This window comes from Lygodium microphyllum, chromosome 7 (assembly GCF_053477565.2).
Source record: "Lygodium microphyllum isolate KBCC chromosome 7, Lygodium_microphyllum_v1.1.10, whole genome shotgun sequence".
Taxonomy (NCBI): domain Eukaryota; kingdom Viridiplantae; phylum Streptophyta; class Polypodiopsida; order Schizaeales; family Lygodiaceae; genus Lygodium; species Lygodium microphyllum.
In genome coordinates this window covers 25,454,750-25,473,023 of record NC_141141.1, presented here as the reverse complement: position 1 = coordinate 25,473,023, position 18,274 = coordinate 25,454,750, and the positions used below count along the sequence as shown (strand labels likewise).

The following is an 18,274-nucleotide window of genomic DNA, read 5'->3' as shown; positions in this document are numbered from 1 at the left end:
AATGCTCAGTATGTCTTATTTAATTTCTAGTGTGTGAACACACTTGAACACAAACTTTGTTCTGTTTTAAGTACGCTTGCACCAATCAATCCAGTTGATTGTATCTATCCTGCTTTCTTCTGTCATCTCTCTTTATTCTTGCATATGTTTTCACCTAACGTAGGTATCAGGACAAAGTACATCCGGTATTCAGCCCTGGGCACCCCTAGAAAGGCAGCAATAGCCGACGGCAATCATCCCAAGGTGTTAATCAAAACTGGAAATTCCAAATCGAGCAACCTCAATCGACTTAAATCCATGCCCTTGTCTCCCAAGGTTGCTCTGCAACCCCCTTTAACGCACAGCCTGCCAACATTCTAGGCCCTTTTCTGAAGTTTGTTTTGCTGTTCATATAGTCCTTTTTTTTTCTTAATGGGGAATTGTCTTAATTACTATGAATGAAAATACAAGAGTCACAAGAGAACGTATGGCGCATATATGCTATCTACTCCCCCCTTCTGATTCTCACTCTCTTCTGTGCTCAGTACCATCTTTCTTATTAGCGCATGGGAGGTGCTAACCGATCCTAAGGGATCACTGCATCAATCTCCCTTACCTTGGCCTCTATCCCTTTGTGGCATCTTGAAGCCTGCTATAGGACCTCTTGATCCGGGAACCTGTAGACATCCCTCCAGATCCTAACAGAGTGGGTAGGGCCCACCTACCAACCAGCTCACTGGATGTGAGAGCGCTCTCCTAGTTGTAGTAGCCTATCACGATCTCAGATGTGTGGATTCCGAATGGCAAAGTGTTTGTCAATCTCCTCCTAGCATGTTGGGGGTCGCTACCCTAGGATCTTACACAAACACTGCTTAGGTAGTCTGGTTGGTGCTATAGTGAAGATCCACCTCAAGAATAGTCTCCAATCTCCACCTAACCGAGGTTTGGATTCCTAAAATCTTTCTTGAAGGACTTTCCCATGTTTGTCCATGTGGGTTAAGCCCTAAAACCACTGGCTTGCCTTGTAGGGCTTGACTCTGATACTCTGGATCAATGATCCTAGGCCCCCCTTGGAGTGATGATGGATGATGGTCTCCCAAGCCACCTTAGAATGAGAATCCTTGGATCCACTCGATTTGACCCATGGGAAGTTTTGCGGTAGGTGGCGTTATTGAACCACACATGCTGAGGAGAAATACCATCAGAAAGTGATGTAATTGCCCGAAACACTTGGTTGACCCATAGGCTAGTACACCTCTGGTGCTAGTCTCACTCTCTCTAGCATCACCTCATTGTCCTAAACATAGAAGGTTGTGTCATCTATATACTTTGAGTCCAATAGCTTTGTCTCAGCCCTCGTTGGTAGCCCAAGGCCTTGCAGGCCACTCACTCTTGAGCAAAGGAAATAGAACATTGCCTTCGTAAATCATATGAAGATGTAATGGGCTAGAGGGCAGCCCTGATGGACAGATTGCTCCAATCAAAACTCTGCCCCTTGCTCGGGTGATGGCTGACATGTATAGTGCAAACACATCACTAATCCACTATTGAGGGAAGCCTAGTTGTGCCATGCCTACAAGAAGTTTCAACCAACCCTGTTATAGGCTTTCTCAAAGTTTAGGAGCATAGCCATCCATTGGCCACTCTGCTGAGTCCACTATGTGGCCTCAAAGAACGCAAATACATTGTCCAGGATGCTCCTTGTCTAGTCTTAGTTGTCAGGGATGGGATGCAGTCCCACACCTGTTGCCCACATTAGATCATTAGAGTTGCTGAAAAAGCTGTCTGTAGAGCTGAGTGGAGAGTCCTGTCATCTCCTTAGGACATGATCGAATCCTTCCATATTGGTCACGGAGATTGTGGATCTGGTCCCTTGAGGTGCATAGCTGGTGCATGTGGGAGAGTTCTCTACACATTGTCCCCTTTCCGCGCCTTAGAAATAACTAAGTTGTGAAAAGAGTTTTCTGACCTCTCATACTGTAGGCTCGTGAGAGTTGTTTGTCCTCACGACTCTTAGGCTTGGAGGGTAGGATTGCTAGGAGACTCCTGCCAAACGGCCCTCTCCTCCTACCAACATTGTTGTTGAGCCTGAAGGGCTGCCTCTTGACAAATCTTGCTTGACTCCCCCAAGGCTGCTGCTACTTCCTTTGCAATCCCTCCATCTTGTGCGCATTCCCTAGTCCAAAGCTGAACAATGTCTCCTCACCTCACATTTGTAGGTTGAATTTAGGATACGATAGGAGTGGGGATCAAGGGCTGAAGTGAGGGCTTCAAGTGTGAGGAGAATTGGAGCATGATTTGACAAGGTGGTCCCTGCTAGCTGTCCCGCCTACCCTCCTTGTGTGCAACCCCACTCCCTCACATAGAACCTATCTAGCTACTCTTAGGAGAATATAACCCAATTGCATGTTCCCCAAGAGAAATCCAAGGAGCCATCATGCCTGCGGACTGCTAGGTCCCCCCAAGCATCACGAGATCTTGCTGTAAAGATGAAAGCCTCCCACACCTTTTGCTCCTCATCTGCCATATCTTGGAAATCCATGCCTTGGTCTTGTTGATCCGAAGGCCGTAAGGTTATTGAAGTCACCTCCAACAACCATGGAGTCCACCTTTTGCAATCTAGCTACAATCTTGAGCTCAAAGCTTGTACATGCATGAACCTCGGTGGGTGCATAGACATTGAGGATTCCAATGCACGAATCCCCATTGTCTAGCCTAACCCATAGGACCCTCCCTAAAACAATCATCTCATGGTTCTGCATGTAGGATAGAAGCCACTCAATCATGCCCAATGATAATCACCGTTGTGGTGAGGCACAGAGGAGGATATTGGGGTGTAGGAGCTCTGCACCCATCTCTTGTTAATGTCCATCATGCATCTTGGTCATCCCTTGAGAAATAACTCGAGCCTTGGCTCTCCAAGCCATTGTGAGACATGCCTAGATAGTAGACACTTGTTCTCTAAAGACCTCCACTTGGACCTCCAAGCCACTACGAGACAGGCCCAGACATCTATTCTCTAAATACCTACATGTGGACATCCAAGCCATTGAGACATGCCCAGACACCTATTCTCTAAAGACCCCCTCTTGGACCTGTGTCCATGTGCCAAAATGGGAAATTTGGAAAGAGTAGTTTTGCCCATTGGGAGGGGCCAATAGATGTGCTGTGCCACTTTGGGACTTGCAGATTACAAAGATTCCCACCTCCAAAGGAAGTGGGAACTCCCCTTGACCTACAACTTTCATGTATGTCCAGGGGTTGTAGTTATAGAACTCCTATGGTAGGAGTTAAGGGTGTCGTGGAAAGATGTGGCTTGTTGTTGAGGCAGAGGTGTTGGAAGCACCATGGGAAGGGCCGCTTGGTTGTTGTCGGGGGGAAATATGGGCGTGTGAGGCTTGTCACTACTTGTGGGTGGAGGCTAAGGGTGGGGAGTGTTGGAGGGGGAGTGGGGGTAGTAGCCGGAGGTGGAGGTGGAGGTGAGTGTGGAGTGGTCAAGGGGGCAGTGGAGTGCTATGGCAAGGGGGGGTTGTTGGGTGGTGGAGGGTGCTGTATCAAAGCAGAGAGTGAGGGCGAGGATGGAGGGTGGTGTGACGAGTTAGGGAGTTTGGGGGGATCTGGAGGAGTATGATTGCACTCTCGTGGTGGGGAAGGCAGGGGGGACCGTTGCTACTGGGAACTTTGCTGGCAGGGGCCGGGGAGCAAGTGCAGTTACCCACCCTTGACTGAGGCTGTTGGGTTTGCATGGTCTTGTGGGGCCCTGGCTGCCTCTTGCCTCGGCGTCTACCTTTGGGGTTGCCTATTCTGTGGCCTTAGCCCTGAAGCTTGTACACTACGAGGCTTGGTGCCTGCCCAAACTCATGACAACAAAGACACTGTCCAGGCTGCCCTGCCACTATGATCTATTACAGGAACTTATGTCTTCCTGCTTCAATCTCCAGGAACTTAGGGATCTTCTTTGGGTTTGACACAGCCACCATTACCTTCGGTACACCTACACCCATCCCTGCATCATTGAATGAGGGGGAAGGACCATGACAAAAAGGTGTGCCCAAAATCCTCCAGCAGTTGTGGCCATACTTGATTGCAAGACCAAGGAAGATGGAGGGTGATTGGGTATTGGAGAAACCTGTTATGAAGCACCAAGCTCTCAACTGTGAAGCCATTGTACCTTGGAATCATATAGATAACTCCCTTCAAGGATACAATGGGGAGTTGTCGACTAGCTCCTCTGCTGCATCTGCTGAAGTGAGTCGCACCATGAAGATGCCTTGCCCCATTAGCACCGCCTTTGCTATCCATGTGGTGCCAATGTGCAAGGTAGATTGAAGCCAATCTTGAAGCTCTTCCCTTGATGGAGAGTGGCCCACAACCTGTCTGAAGATCATGGACTGGAGATCATGGTCTTCCCTTGATGGAGAGTGGCCCACAACCCGTCTGAAGATCATGGTCTCCTCCAGTTCCTTCTCAGTGCCAAAGACTGACTGGAGCTATTCCTTGGCGAGGGCAACACGCAAAGCATGTGTCTAGAGGGTACCTGCAGAGTGCTCCAGCAGCAGACTAGATGTTTCCATTGCGTGTGCTTGTTCTAGGACCTCCTGTGTGGGCTGCTGACCACTGAGGGAATGCTGCTGCAAAGGGAGGGAGCAGCTGGGTTTTTGTGCCTGAAAGTTGGGTCTTCTTTTTGTTGGGAGGGGGGGGGTGCATGTGGCGGGGTGCTTTTGGAGTGGGCTTCAGAGCTAAAGCAGGCAGGTTGTGGCAGGTGCAGGTGAACAGGTGGGCAGAGGCTGGAGGTGGCAGCAGACAGCAGGGAGGGATGGACAGGCAGGTAGAAAGGGGACAGGTGGCAGCTGGAGGAGGTTGCATGCAGGCTGCAGACAGTGCTGTGCAGGGGGTGCATGTTACAGGTGGATACCAGGGCAGCACGCCAGCTGTGCAGGGGTGGGTGAAGGAGCAAGGCAGCACAAGGGCAGTGGTTGGCAGAGGGGCGGCTGTCAGGTGGCTCAGAGGTTTGGTAGCAGTGGTGTGCAGGAGGTTGCTCAGTTGTCACAGTTGATGAGATGAGATGTGTCATTCACTTGTAGGGTTTGCTATGACACTACACGAACAACTGCTCAATGGCATTACTATTACTTTGTCATTGTTGCCTCCTGAAACAGAGGCACATGCCCAATTATTGTTCCTTTTCTAAGACTCTAAATCTTGCAAAAGTGTTTCCCTTTGAATCTTACTGCAGAGAAAAGGCAATGAATTCAAGGAATCTTGCGTCAATTTGCAACATACTTGTTGAAAGCCAAGCTGCAAGATTGTCTATGGGAAAGTCAAAAAGCTAAGTGGTTTGCAGCAGCAGCAGCAGTCAATTCCCTCTTTTGCCTTTCATAGGTCTTTGGCAAGGCGAATGCTTGGAATGTGAAAGCAAATGATTTTTTCTGCTAGAGGGGTGTTTGGAAAGGAAAGGGAACTAAAGAACTGAAGGAAAAATGATAAACAGAGGAGTTTTCTGCTAGCTGGGTTTTTACTAAGGTTAGCAAGCAAAGAGGTGAAGTGGGGAAAGAAATAAGACAGAAAGACAGAGAGGAGAAGGCAGATTGCAGATGGGAAATCAATGAAATTCTGCGAAGTGGTTGAAAAGCGATGATGAATGCCCTCCACATGAACCGCACCCTCTAAACACCACCACCCACCACCCACCACCCACCACCCACCCCCGACCCAAACACACACACAAAGAAGAGGACCAAACACATCATGTGATTTTTCTGCAGGTTGCTTTCGATACTTTCATCTCAGACCATGCTTTTGCAGAGCAGAACTTTGCAAAACATTATGAAACTTTTCTAAAAACGATTGATTTTACTTTCTTTGAGGTATGAACATGATATTTGTTAATTTTCAACCTGTAACAGGCTGAGGATCTCTGTGCTGGAGCTGTAAGAGAAGTAAAAGAAGAAACTGGGGTGAGTCACCACTTCAATCATAATGTGTCTGAGAATGAAGTTAGTATCTGGGTGTTGCATTATCTAAGTTGTGTCTATGATATATTTTCCTTTTACAGGTTGATACAGAGTTCATTGAAGTTGTTGGTTTCAGGTCTTTTCTTAACTTACCAGTTTCTGTTTTTAATATGTAATTATGCTGATGTAATTTATAAGCAACATAATGAACATCTTAAACCTAAGTTCACTGTTTAAACATGTTTTTGAAGACTGACAGAGGTTTCCTTTTCAGCTACACAATTTCAAGATAAGGCAAAATAATAAAGTGTTTTAATTAAACTAAGATTTGTGGGCTTGGCCTAGTTGATTCCAATCATTTCTAGGAATGGCTTTGGTTACTCTGATGATTTCTATGATTTCCCAAAAAAGAAATTAGGAGCCAATGGTGAGAGACTTTTGGAAAACTTGTGTTCATAAAAGGTTCCTTTTTTTCAAGCTTCTCTTGAGATCACATTCTGTTGGTTTCAAACAGTTAAGTTTGAATGCTGCTCTTTTATGTGCAGAAATTGAGTGAGGTTGACAGCAAAAGGCTTAAAACAAAAGAAATGTTTGTATTGAGGTTGACAGCAAAAGGCTTAAAATAAAAGAAATATTTGTATCAAAAAGATTGGCTAAATATCCTAGTCAATGAACATCAAGAAGTTAAAAAGTCTCAACACTGTGCTGGGAGTGTATGGGGAGCTTTTCAACAGTAGAAATAGAGCTGCATCAAGTCTGTTAAAGGCCTCTCAAAATGGTAATGAACTAGGTGAAGTTATTCAATGGCAGGAATGTATCTGCATATGTACATACCTATGCTCAGAAGACGGAATTCTTTGGGGTGGCTCAACCTACATGGAGCCAGTATTTTGTACATGTTATTGTACATGAACTGAAAGCATGGATTATTGAACTATAGTTACAGGATGCTGATTGGGTAGCTTTTAATAAGACACTAAGGGAAGAATTTTATATTGAAGATACTAGTTTGATTACGCACAAGACTTTTCAAGAGTGGGTTTGGGAGCCAATGAAAAGGCTAAAAATCAAGTGCAGGCATTCTACTCCGTACTACCCATAGTGTAATGGTTTGGTCGAAAGAGTGAATGGACTGATTTGTAAGATAATTACCAAGCAAGTACACATGCACCCCAAGCACTGGGATAAAAAATTGAGTGCAGCTCTTTGGGCCTATAGGACTTCATTCAGAACCTCACTTAACTATACTCCATTTCACCTCATCTATGGCCAAGAGACTTTGCTTCCTATAGAGGTAGAACTGGCCAGCTTAGTGTTTTAGTAGCCGGTCGAGAGAAGAATCAAGATAAGAAGTTAGAAGAAAGGATCTTGGATCTAGAGAGGTTGGAGTTAGACAGAGAAGCAGCAGTTCAACACTATTCCATGCAGGCTGAAGAGAGGAGGAAGACATTTAATAAGAAGCTGGCTAGCAAACACATAAGGGAAGGATCACTTGTGCGTAATTACCCTCTTGTACAGCCTTTTTTCCCCTACAAAAGAGAATTCTATTAATAATATGTTGGAGAAAACCCAGCCACAATCACAAGAAACCACATACCCAGCTAGGTGAGGATGGGTGCACAATGCTGCCACCCCCCCCAGGCCAGCAGTCCCCTGCACACCCAACCACACAAGGAAGGTATTAGAATCCTGCTGATATGACTGGTGTCAAAAGTATTTGTTTCAATAAAGCATATTATTGTGTGGCCATTTAAGCAAAAAAGGGGTTGCTCCTTTTGCCTGCAAATAGGGCCATGATTTTGTGTTGTAGTTACGAAACTGGTAGGGAGCACAATCTTCTATGCTGGAAAGCCCAATAATCAGTTGATAGCAACCTGATACAAAAAGTTGCTAATGCTGCCAATGATTATGGCTGATTCTAATGAAGCAGATTTTTACTTCATGCTAAGCAATATGGTGCCAAACAGAAGCTAGTTTACTCGTAGCTAACTCTTGCTGTTTGTGCTGATATAGTGCCCAAAATGATGTTTCAAAAATCACGTTGCCTAGCAAACCATTGTTTTATTAGTGTGCCTCGTGTCCTTTGTTCTTACTATCGAGACCTATGATCTGTATAAGGGTAGTATCTTAATTGCTTGTTGATGCTTGGTGTGTTGAGAGCTCATCTCCATTTTGTGTGTTTGTATATCATATTTGTAAGCCCTTGAATGTGAAGGCAATCTGTAATCTACAGTGTGAGACATGGCAGTTGGAGGTGAGGTGTCATATCCAAAGATGGCAGTCATTGGTACAGTCAATTAATGCTTTTTTCCCATAAAAGAAGTCGAAAGTCTACAGTCAATCCCCTATGAGTTAGTGTACAGTGGGTGCACATTAGAAAGGCAGGGAATGCTTTTTTCAGGATGCATTGGGGGCGGGTCCCACGTTTCGGGACAGGATCCCTGCGTTCCGGGCCTGTGTCCCCTCTGTTCCCTGTGATAATGGAGTAGCAGGTGGATGAAGGGAAGTGTGCAAGTACCAGCTGAGTGCTGGGCAGTGAAGTTGGCAAGGTGGCTGCAGGGCCTTACATGAAGGTGAGAGAGCAGGATGACCTTTGCCTCTACTTCACCTGAAGAAGTGAGTTTTCTCAACAGCCATAATGACTGCAAATCAGTCAAGATTATTTAGCTCCACTACTGAGTGGTTTCTCTCTGGGTATACCTTTACATAGAGCGCCTCATTTGTACCTGAAAAAGTTAGTTAGAGAAACCTTTTGTTATCAACAGAGAATCAATCAACAACTTTATACCTTGAAGCTTGCTTGAAATCAGCAAGTTATGTTGTTTAAGTAGTATTTAGATGGCTAGCAGGATTCAGGACACAGACGAGTTACAGTATATCCTTTTTCTTTATGGATTTGTATGTCCGTCACTCTCTGGTAGGGATGCTGGTATTTCAGGCTTCCATATAGTTGTACATTGAATTAGCAGGGACACCTCCCCTTTAGCTCTCCTAACTAAGCTTATCAATCAGTGCCATGATGTGAATGCTTATGTGTGCATCTGCATGCAGTTGTTTTTTGCCAAAAGGGTGATGACTTTGGACGGGACAAAAATTGTGTTTCACTTAGCAAGTTTCGTCGAAACTATGTTGACAGTGCAGTGTTTGCTCAAGACAGTACCTTATCACAGTGCAAAACCATGCTTTTACATGGGTTCAGTTGTGGCCTTTTTCCAATATGTATAACTTTTGCAACTAATAAAAAGCTCCAAGAAAACTCCATTCCAGAGAACATGGGTGAAGAAATCTGCCATGTGAGCTCAAAAATGTGCCAGACGCCCAACCACAACGGTTTTCATCATAATTAGTGAAGAATTGAGGTTATTTTTGAGATTGGTGGATCCATAACTGTCCATCTGATCAATCATAATGTGGAAGTTCCATGCTAAGACACACTTTCAATTGTTTTGGCTTAAGTTGATCTTTGGTTGGGTTGAGTAATTTTGCAGACATGGGTTTTATGTGTCTTTCAACGAATCAGATCTGTACCCAATGAGAGATACATTTTCAATTGTTTTGTCTTAAATAGTTTTTTGGTTGGCTGAGCGATGTGCAGACATGGGCATTATGTGTCTTTCAACAAATCAGATCTATATTTCTTGTGTGCTCTTCGTCCTTTATCCTTAGAGATAGTTTCACAAGATGGAGAGATCGAAGCTGCAAAGGTGAACTCATATAGCTTATTTAGTGTTCTTCGTCAAGCCAATAACAAGTGCTAACCTTGCAGTGTGTGTGGGTTCTGTGATCAGTGGATGCCATTAGAAGAGTTCCGGGCCCAACCATTTTACAGTGAAGGCATGGCAAGAAGGAAAATGTTAGACCTGTGTATTGCGAGCTTCGATGGGAATTACGAGGGTTTCAAGGCAAAATGGATGGAAAGTAGATCCCTGCATTTCCCATCTCATTACTTCTTTTCCAAATAACACTAGTAGCTATGAAACACACACACACACATATATATATATATACGCACACAAATTGAATCGGTTGTACATATGGAGACATCCGACAGAAGCAAGCTCTCTTCGGAAGCTGTTTGTCATTATTTAAGACCCTTAGCTGCAAGGCTACAATTTAGTACTTGGTGGTATATTGATACATTACTTTGAGCCCTTCATGTGAAGGATTGAAGGGCTGCTTTATCAAAGGAGATTGGGGCCCTACTTCTTCTAAACGGGGAAATTGATGGTCATTTTGTATTGTATCTTGAGATGTATTAATAGAAATAAATGGCTTTAAGCTTTTTAAGGTCACAATTCTTGTTTGGGGGGACGCGGGGGAACCATTTAAGGCTTAGATGTTGATGTGTTGTTTATTGGAACTTATTATTGGGTTTTGTTGGTGGGATCCTCATTATGGACAATATGCCAAGCAATTATGATTGTTTTGGTAGTGAGAATGGGCTCTACTTCATATTTTTGTGTTTTTCCTTTTCCATATTTTTTGGGTTTTGGTGGCTTGCTTCTTCACCTCGAGTTCCCACAGTGAATCCTGCTGTGTGATTTTCCTCTTATGCACGAGTCTATCACGGAGAGAAAATTGTAAATGTTACTCAAGGGAGAAAGAGAGGGGTCTTAGGTCTCATCTTCCTTGTCTTCATGGTAATGCTCTCGATCTCATGTAATTCTTCTCTTGAAGGTTAAGGTTTTGTTTGGTTTATGTACCTATGTGCTTGTTGATGTTTGTTTAAGATGACTAATCTTTGTTGTTTATATATTTTTGTACATGCAACAAAGTGGTCAATTATAGTTCTTGAACGAGTGGTTATATGTTTTAGCATTAGCTTGTTTTGTCTTGTTATTTGATGTTTAGGAGATTGGTCTTGTTTGTCATTGAACATGATAGTGTTTATTTGTTGGTGCTTGTTCTGTGAAGAACTTATAACCTCTAGGTGTACCTATTTGAATTTGGATATTTGTTTAAGAATATGATGTGAAGTTTATTTGTCAAGGTTGAGCTTGTTGTGTACTGTGCTTGTAGTACTACGTGTTGATTGTTTGTTTATTTGCTCATGGTTCTTTGCAACTTTTTCATTATTTGAAAAACATTTTAGATTTGTTGTTATTTGTGTATATGTTGAGGAACATTTCGTCTAACCTTGGTGTATATGTTGAGGAACATTTTAGCATTGTTATTTGTGTAGATGTTGAGGAACATTTTGTCTAACCTTATGTTTTAACAAAAAACAAAGTACAACAGGAGATAGTTGTGAACACAAGTGCATGGCATAATAGGAGAACAAAAATGTTCTCTTCTACCAAATTGATATAACTAATGATTGAAAGCTTTGTCCACGTGTGTGCATTCTTATGAGCTTTGATGGTGATTTAGAAAGATGTTAGATGGAGGACATATGATATTGAAGGTATGAGCATTCAATAGCTATGCTATAAAGGGGTGTAGCATTACTTATGTATATATAATGTTGGAGATGGAGTACTTATAGACACATAGGCGGTTTGCCTTGACTCACCTCCCATGTGGTCCAGTCAATATAATATATAGTAGTCGTATTAGGAAATATTCCCTAATACGATTGAGTTGAGGGCTCTTGCTCTTAGACCCTTACCCCCTAGGATCTAGAATAGGGGCTAGCCTCAAACCCAATGGACAAGGTGCATTTGACAACTCGTCACTCATGTATATCACCACCTTCACACTTTCCCATTTCACCCAATTCATACAGACCATTTGGTCTTCAAGGTTAGACCCCCTTCTAGTGTCTAAACTTGGAGACTTGCCAATTTGGAGTGTCCATCATGGCCTCTTCTCATTTGGGAGCCTTACAATGATTGGCACTTGGAGCATAGGCAAGTAATTGAGAAAGGGGTATTTATGTGACTCCCAACATCCCCTAATGTCCACCCAAAAGTGAACTACTTGGGGGAGTCCATGAAGATGTTAAGTGAGCTAATCACTCCCAAGAGCCTTGGTAAATTATGTTGGTACAATTGTCCTATGTAGAATAATATTCCATTTTCTATAACTTCGTCCTCAAGGACCTCCCTCTCATAGTGATACTAAATCTATATATACTTCGTGTGTGTGAGATGCCCGAGTCTTATCTCACATAAGTGGTGAATAATTAATACGAGTAAATCCTTTGATACTACTTGCCATGATGGAAAATTAAACAAACAAACAAAGAAATGAATAAATAGATATATATGTATATAAATTAGTCTATCAATAAGTTAGTCATTTTTGTTATTTGACACGCCAAGTCAGTAAGGGTTAGTAACTTAGTTGGTCGAGTATCAAAGTAGTGTAATTAGTAGGTTATAAATACCTTAGGCTAAGGTTAATAATACAAAGATAATGCTTAGTGTAATAATTCAAAGATTATGAACTAAGCATTATTGTTACAAATGCAAAGGAACCCCCCCATGATTATCCTATGGTTGATGGGCCTATCATCATTCCCTCTCTTGATATTGCATGTCATATTGCCCTCATTAGCTCCATGTGCTCATCAACATGCAAATGATGCCACCCACCTCTCTCCTCACAGTGGAATAGGTAAGGGGATTGACATGGTTGCCACAATCTCTTCCTTCCTTCACAGTTCCTCTTGGTTATGAGAGAGCTGACATGATTACCAACATGATAGCCCACATTGTAGACCGGAGTACTTACCCTCTCCACATTACTATTTCAACATGGGTATTGCAATTTAGTAGACAAGGAAGTAGTCCATTGGGAAAGAATAGTCTAGTAGTTGGAGAGAGAGAGAGAGAGAGAGAGAGAGAGAGAGAGAGAGAGAGAGAGAGAGAGAGAGAGAGAGAGAGAGAGAGAGAGTGTGTGTGTGTGTGCGTGTGTGTGTGTGTGTGAGTGTGTGTATCCCATTCGACCCCTCACTAGTACCCACACTCCCCTTAGAGTTAGTTGTTCATGCACATTTAATAAGCTCCGATACTTGTTCTCTGAGACTTTCTCTACTGACCTATTTGGCATATGAACTTTAATATTGAAGTTCAGACCCCCATCTTCATTGGATTCTAAAGGGATTTGATTGCCTTCTTTTTTCATCCACCATGATGATCAAAGCACATATGTAGTGAAGAAGGTGTAATTAAGTAACGAAACCCTACATGAGTATATATCGCCTCTTATGCACACCATCCACTTTATCCCAACCTTCTCCAAAAATAGATGCGAATAACTCTTCACTTATAGCTTTGTAAATGAACATAGGACAATGATGAGAATTTATAGCCTTGAAAATATGCATGAAAATGTGGATTGGCACAAACACAGGAAGGCCCATGGATCTTGAAGCTTTCGAGAACTTCATGAATTTATGAATATCATTCAATTGATTTGTTACTAGTAGCTGCATTGACCCCACTAATTAGGGATCACCCACTCAACTGAGTTGAATGGTGAGCAATGAAAAAGTTCAAGAGCACCATATAGATTCAGAGATATATGCATAAGATATTTATACTCATTAAATTTTTTTTTAAGAGTTGAGAAGGTTTTGTGAAGACTTTCCAATCACCATGAAGGTTTTGCTTACATCAATGTGCAAAGCTTCATATGTTTCAGTTAGGCTCTTCAAGGATCATTCCTCTATGAAATTTGATGGAAAGAAATCTGTAAGGATAGAATATACATATAAGTATATGAAATTCATAAGTCTATAGCAACATAACTAAGAAAATGAGTATTACAATAGAGACTTACTATTAAATGCGAATACACGAAATATATTATGGGAGGCAAGCTTCAAATCCTTTGGAGTGTAAACATGTTTTTTTTTTTGGAACTAAGACACCGTTCCTAACATTTTAAACTCAAGAAATTTGCATTTTTAATAACTTTTCAATAAATTATGATACCTTAATCAGGACCTGTTGCGCTAAGTTGCATGTAGATTCATAAATCTTTTTTGAATTGTGCTCTTATCCATTATCCATGCTCATCATTTGCATTATGAACATAGATAGAATTGACATAATCTGGAGGATGCCATTCGTGACTTGTTGATGCCATTAGAATGAGTTCAACAAGAAGAAACTTGTAGTTCTTGGAAAGAAGAAGATAGGGAGCTGATTGTAAGAAAGGGGCAAATAGTGGGTATGGAGCACCAAATGACGATGGTGACTTTGTGGCTATAGTTATGATTGTGGAAGAAAGGATATAGGGCAAAAATTTCATAGATGGATTTGTGGAGAATGGAGAGGGAGAACACAAAAAAAGAAGCACTTCTCAAAGAAACACACAAAAAAAGTGTTTCTTTAACTATACACTCTAAAATGAGTTTTTGGAGGAAGAAGGAGCCTTTTGGGAAAGGAGGACAAATTTCAAAAATTTTCTTCACTTTTGGATGCCATATGAGGCCCATGTAAGATAAGAGCCATGTTATCAAAGATAAAAGTTTGGGGAGGGAGGATGTATAGTGGAGGTAGATGGACAAGCTTACTTGTGGTGGGTCTAAGGGGGAAAAAACAAGTGGATAAAATATGCATACCACCCCCTTTGTCATTGGTTTAGCTCAAATATCTTGGCATTAGAAAAGTTACTCCTATGCTAAAGGGCCCTTTTGAGTCCATAGTCTCTCTAATGCACTTAGATATCTTTCCTTAGAAGCACCATTTGGACCTCCATAGGATTCATGGAGTTAGTTGTTCGAGTGATTTTCGAGTCTATCTTCTAGTGAAACATTACAATCTCAACCCACTATGATTGACTTGACATTCTTGTGAATTCTTGGCCTTTATTAGCAACCTAGTGTCCCACCAATAAGGATCACTTTGCAAGCAATTAAAATCGAGAGCAATTTAGTACCTTTCTTGGTTCAAAGAGAGTGAGAGACGAGAGGGAGCTAAGTATTTGTCGTCGCTTTTGCAAGTAAACCAACAAGTTCCACGGATTGCTTATTGCTTAAAACAGCAATTGCTTAAAGTGTTTCAAGCCGAGAGCTATGGCTACCTTTCACATAGCCGTGCACACTCTTTCACACACTAATGTAGTGAGCTTACCTTTTCGACTCTAAGTGAGTACCTCCTTCCATGAATTCGCCAATGGCTCCACAATTCAAGATGCACCCTCAAGCAAGCTCCATTTCCAAGCTTCAAGCTTCCGTCTCCATAGCCACGTGTGCAAGAAAGAGAAAGAGAAGAAGATGAAGATGAAGGGAGGAGAAGAAGAGCTTCTCCATGGTCCCTCACTCCCTTACACACACTCTCTCCCTCGCTCACACTTTCTCTCTTCCTCTCTCATGCACAAGAAGAAAGCAAGAAGAGAGAAAGTTTGGCCACACACAAGAATGAGCTTCTTCATTCATTTATTGATTTTTATACATGCCCTTATCCCTTCCTTGGATGGTCATCCCCTTTTTCCTCTACTCTCTTTTCTTCTCCTTATTAGCGTAGGTCTCAACCGGTGCCTCTCATTCTTTACAATTTGCATGGGAGGGAGCCCATCATTCTTTTACAAAATGAATTGCAATGTGTCCGATGATTTTCTTGCTAGCATATCATGGTGTGCTTATTATTGTGTGCTTTCTTTTACGTTTGAGACTTTTTCTTGCTCTTCATGTCTTCATATTTTTTTTGAGTGTGCCTTTCTCTTGCCTTAGGCTATCTTCCATTTCTGATTTTTCGATTGTTTCCTCTTGGTCTTCTGAGGGTGTAACAATATCGATCCCTCTACTACAACATAATCTCACTTCGGCCCCCTTAAACAATGCTAGTTGGGTTCTCAGACTTAACCCTAAGTAGTCAAGCATTCAATACTTTTCCTATATATTGTGTTAGGAACAAACTGATTAGGTCCACCCATTCATAGGATAGTGTCATTGTAATAGTTACCCACCCACTTTCTACTCAATGCACACGACATTTTTAGTTATTCAATTAAGAGTTCTACCACACGGTGAGAATATATAAAAATAAATAAATAAATTATCCCATCATACGAGGAATCCAAACTAACAATAAAGTGACAAGTGCACTTCATAGGTTTTAAACAAATGAGGTTGTGAAACTAAGACAACTATCTCTTCACTATACTAATTGCCATTTGATATATGTATAGTTGTTGCTTTTAAATCATATAGTTATCTACTGTGTATGAAATGGCCATGTCCATTTTGGATTCACTTTTGCTATCCACTTGAGTATGAATCCAATCTCTCTCTCTCTCTCTCTCTCTCTCTCCAATCTACTAATCATGCCGTAAACCTAAACTGCAAAGAAGAGGTTAGGGCGAGGATATGGTAGTTGCAAGAGATGGGGGAGGATATATTATTGAGTGCATATGTATTTGCTACATTACTAGTCCATTATCTTTCATTTTGTGAGCTCATATTTTGTTTCTACTAGATTTTCTTAGAGCAATGGCCCTTGCATTTTCTTATGTGATTGAAGGATCAAAGGTGCATCTATAAGACCAATTGAATATTTCAATGAGGTAGCTTCTTTTTGTTCAAAACATGGTTTAGGCAGGAGGATTATATAATCTATGGGGGAAGAAAGAAGAACAAGTAGAGACGAATGATGATACAAAGTAGATTTTGATAATTGATAGTCAAGAAAGTACATTGATTTATAGCTTTTGAGATATACTATTCTTCCTGTTCTTTGCTTATGGGATGCATTCCATCTATTTGTGTGTGATCCCCTTGACTGCCACCTCATCCATCCTTATCCCTCCACATCTCTTAGACCTAGTTTCTATATGCGTCAAATATGCTAACAGACCCCCCCCTTGATGTGTGGGTGGTCATTACCAATTGCCACTATCATTAAGGATGTGATTAAAAAATAATATTGTCCCCTTAAGTTTCCTATCATACTCAGAAGTATGTGGTGTGTCAAAAAACAAGATGTAAGTAAATAACTTTGGATTGATTTGGGATATTGTTCCCTTGGCTACATCATTAGTACCAATGGTGGACATTATAATTGTAGGATTTACAATAGATGTCGATTGTTTGGAGATACATTATTGGATTCATTGGATACATCATGATTTTGAAGTGGCTTGTTTGCATAGTTTGCTTGGTTTGAGTAGCACTCCTTTTTGAAATTACCAAAGTGTCTATAGATTGTGCATTGATGGTTACCTTTGTTTTTGCAATTCTTTTCTTCATGATTAGTTAGTCCACAATGATTGCATTTAAGCCATGAATTTCTTGTAGTGATGAAGGCATTGTCTCGAGCAATGGTTGTAGTGCTTGCAGTGGATTTGATTTTGCTTTCTCTCTCTAGTAAGGATGCCTCAATGTCGTGCATCTTTAAATCTTCCATATTAGATAATGTTTCAACTAGATTTTGATAACCATCTACATCACAACTTGCTAATAAAATGGTCTTCATATAGTGCTCTTTTCAAGATAGCCAGTTGTTGTTTAATACTCTTATGTTTGTCCAAGTGACTTGTGAGATCCTCCTTAGGGTTGAACTTCAAATTATAGAGTTGCATTGCAAGTTTCACTTTAGAATACTTAGATTTGGTGCTAAAGACTTTGTTGACCTTCTCCCATGCTAGCTTTGCACGTAGACTACCATCCATGTGGTGCATGCATTCATTACCTAAGCCTATTGATATGTATCCCAATGCTTTCTTGTTGCTTTCTTCATGTTCCTCTCTCGAGCTTGTTGCACCTCTCCTAATGATAATGCCCCATAAGCTCTTTGGCATAAGAAGATACATCATTTCTGATTGCCAAGTGTGGAACCCAAATCCTGTAAGTTTATTAACGTCTTGTGTTGACATGATGTAGAGGTCTTATCAGGCTTATAAAAAAATACCTAACAATGTCTAACTCCATACAAGGATTGGAAATATTTTGAAGGTTGGAAGCATATTTAATCAATGCATGAAAAGACTCTCTTTTACAATGTCTAGTTTTGAGACAACAAATAGTGTGATTAGGGACAATGAGAAACCAGTTTGCTTATCATCAAGTGCGAATGGGAATTTTATGAGAGTGGGTTCTTAAAACCTTAATGTTAAAGATTGCTCAACTTAAGAAGAAAAGTCTTATTTATTTTTGCATGTGGTCGTCTAAAAATGATGTTGATTGTGTCAACCCTTCAACATATTCTCGATGAGTTTGAAGTTGATGACGACCTCCTCACATAGTAGGAGATTAGATTTGATGCAAACAGTCTTATTCTTTTTTGCATGTGACTGTCTAAAAATGATGTTGATTGCGTCAACCCTTCAACATATTCTCGATGTGTTTGAAGTTGATGACGACCTCCTCACATAGTAGGTGATTAGATTTGATGCATCAAATCTTCACAATAAGAGCATAAATCCTTCTTTCTCTCCCTCTCTATTTGACAACA

At 41.4% G+C, this 18,274-nt stretch overlaps 2 protein-coding genes across 4 annotated transcripts in view; both read left to right on the top strand.

Moving 5' to 3' along the window:
• The window catches only part of LOC148033279 (nudix hydrolase 2-like), a 28,685-nt gene extending 18,460 nt beyond the window's left edge, over positions 1–10,225 (top strand). For 2 of the 3 annotated variants that reach the window (XM_087681170.1, XM_087681171.1), the window contains 4 exons: positions 5,886–5,936; positions 6,035–6,069; positions 9,529–9,637; positions 9,722–10,225. In XM_087681170.1, the coding sequence (XP_087537296.1) occupies positions 5,886–5,936; positions 6,035–6,069; positions 9,529–9,637; positions 9,722–9,895 (369 nt within the window). In that variant the 3' untranslated portion in view covers positions 9,896–10,225. The other variant, XM_087681173.1, reaches the window with a different exon arrangement.
• Positions 5–5,877, top strand: LOC148033280 (uncharacterized). The gene is made up of 2 exons (XM_087681174.1): positions 5–315; positions 4,742–5,877. The coding sequence occupies exons 1-2, from the start codon at positions 145–147 to the stop codon at positions 5,033–5,035; spliced, it is 465 nt and encodes a 154-aa protein (XP_087537300.1). The 5' UTR covers positions 5–144; the 3' UTR covers positions 5,036–5,877.
• Positions 10,226–18,274: the final 8,049 nt, after the last annotated feature.

Bases quoted from the DNA above. Each gene is read 5' to 3' on its own strand.
- LOC148033280 (XM_087681174.1), top strand. From the start codon at position 145: ATGTTTTCACCTAACGTAGGTATCAGGACAAAGTACATCCGGTATTCA. The intron at 316-4,741 runs GTTGCTCTGCAA...AGGTTGTGGCAG, and splicing joins CCATGCCCTTGTCTCCCAAG to GTGCAGGTGAACAGGTGGGC.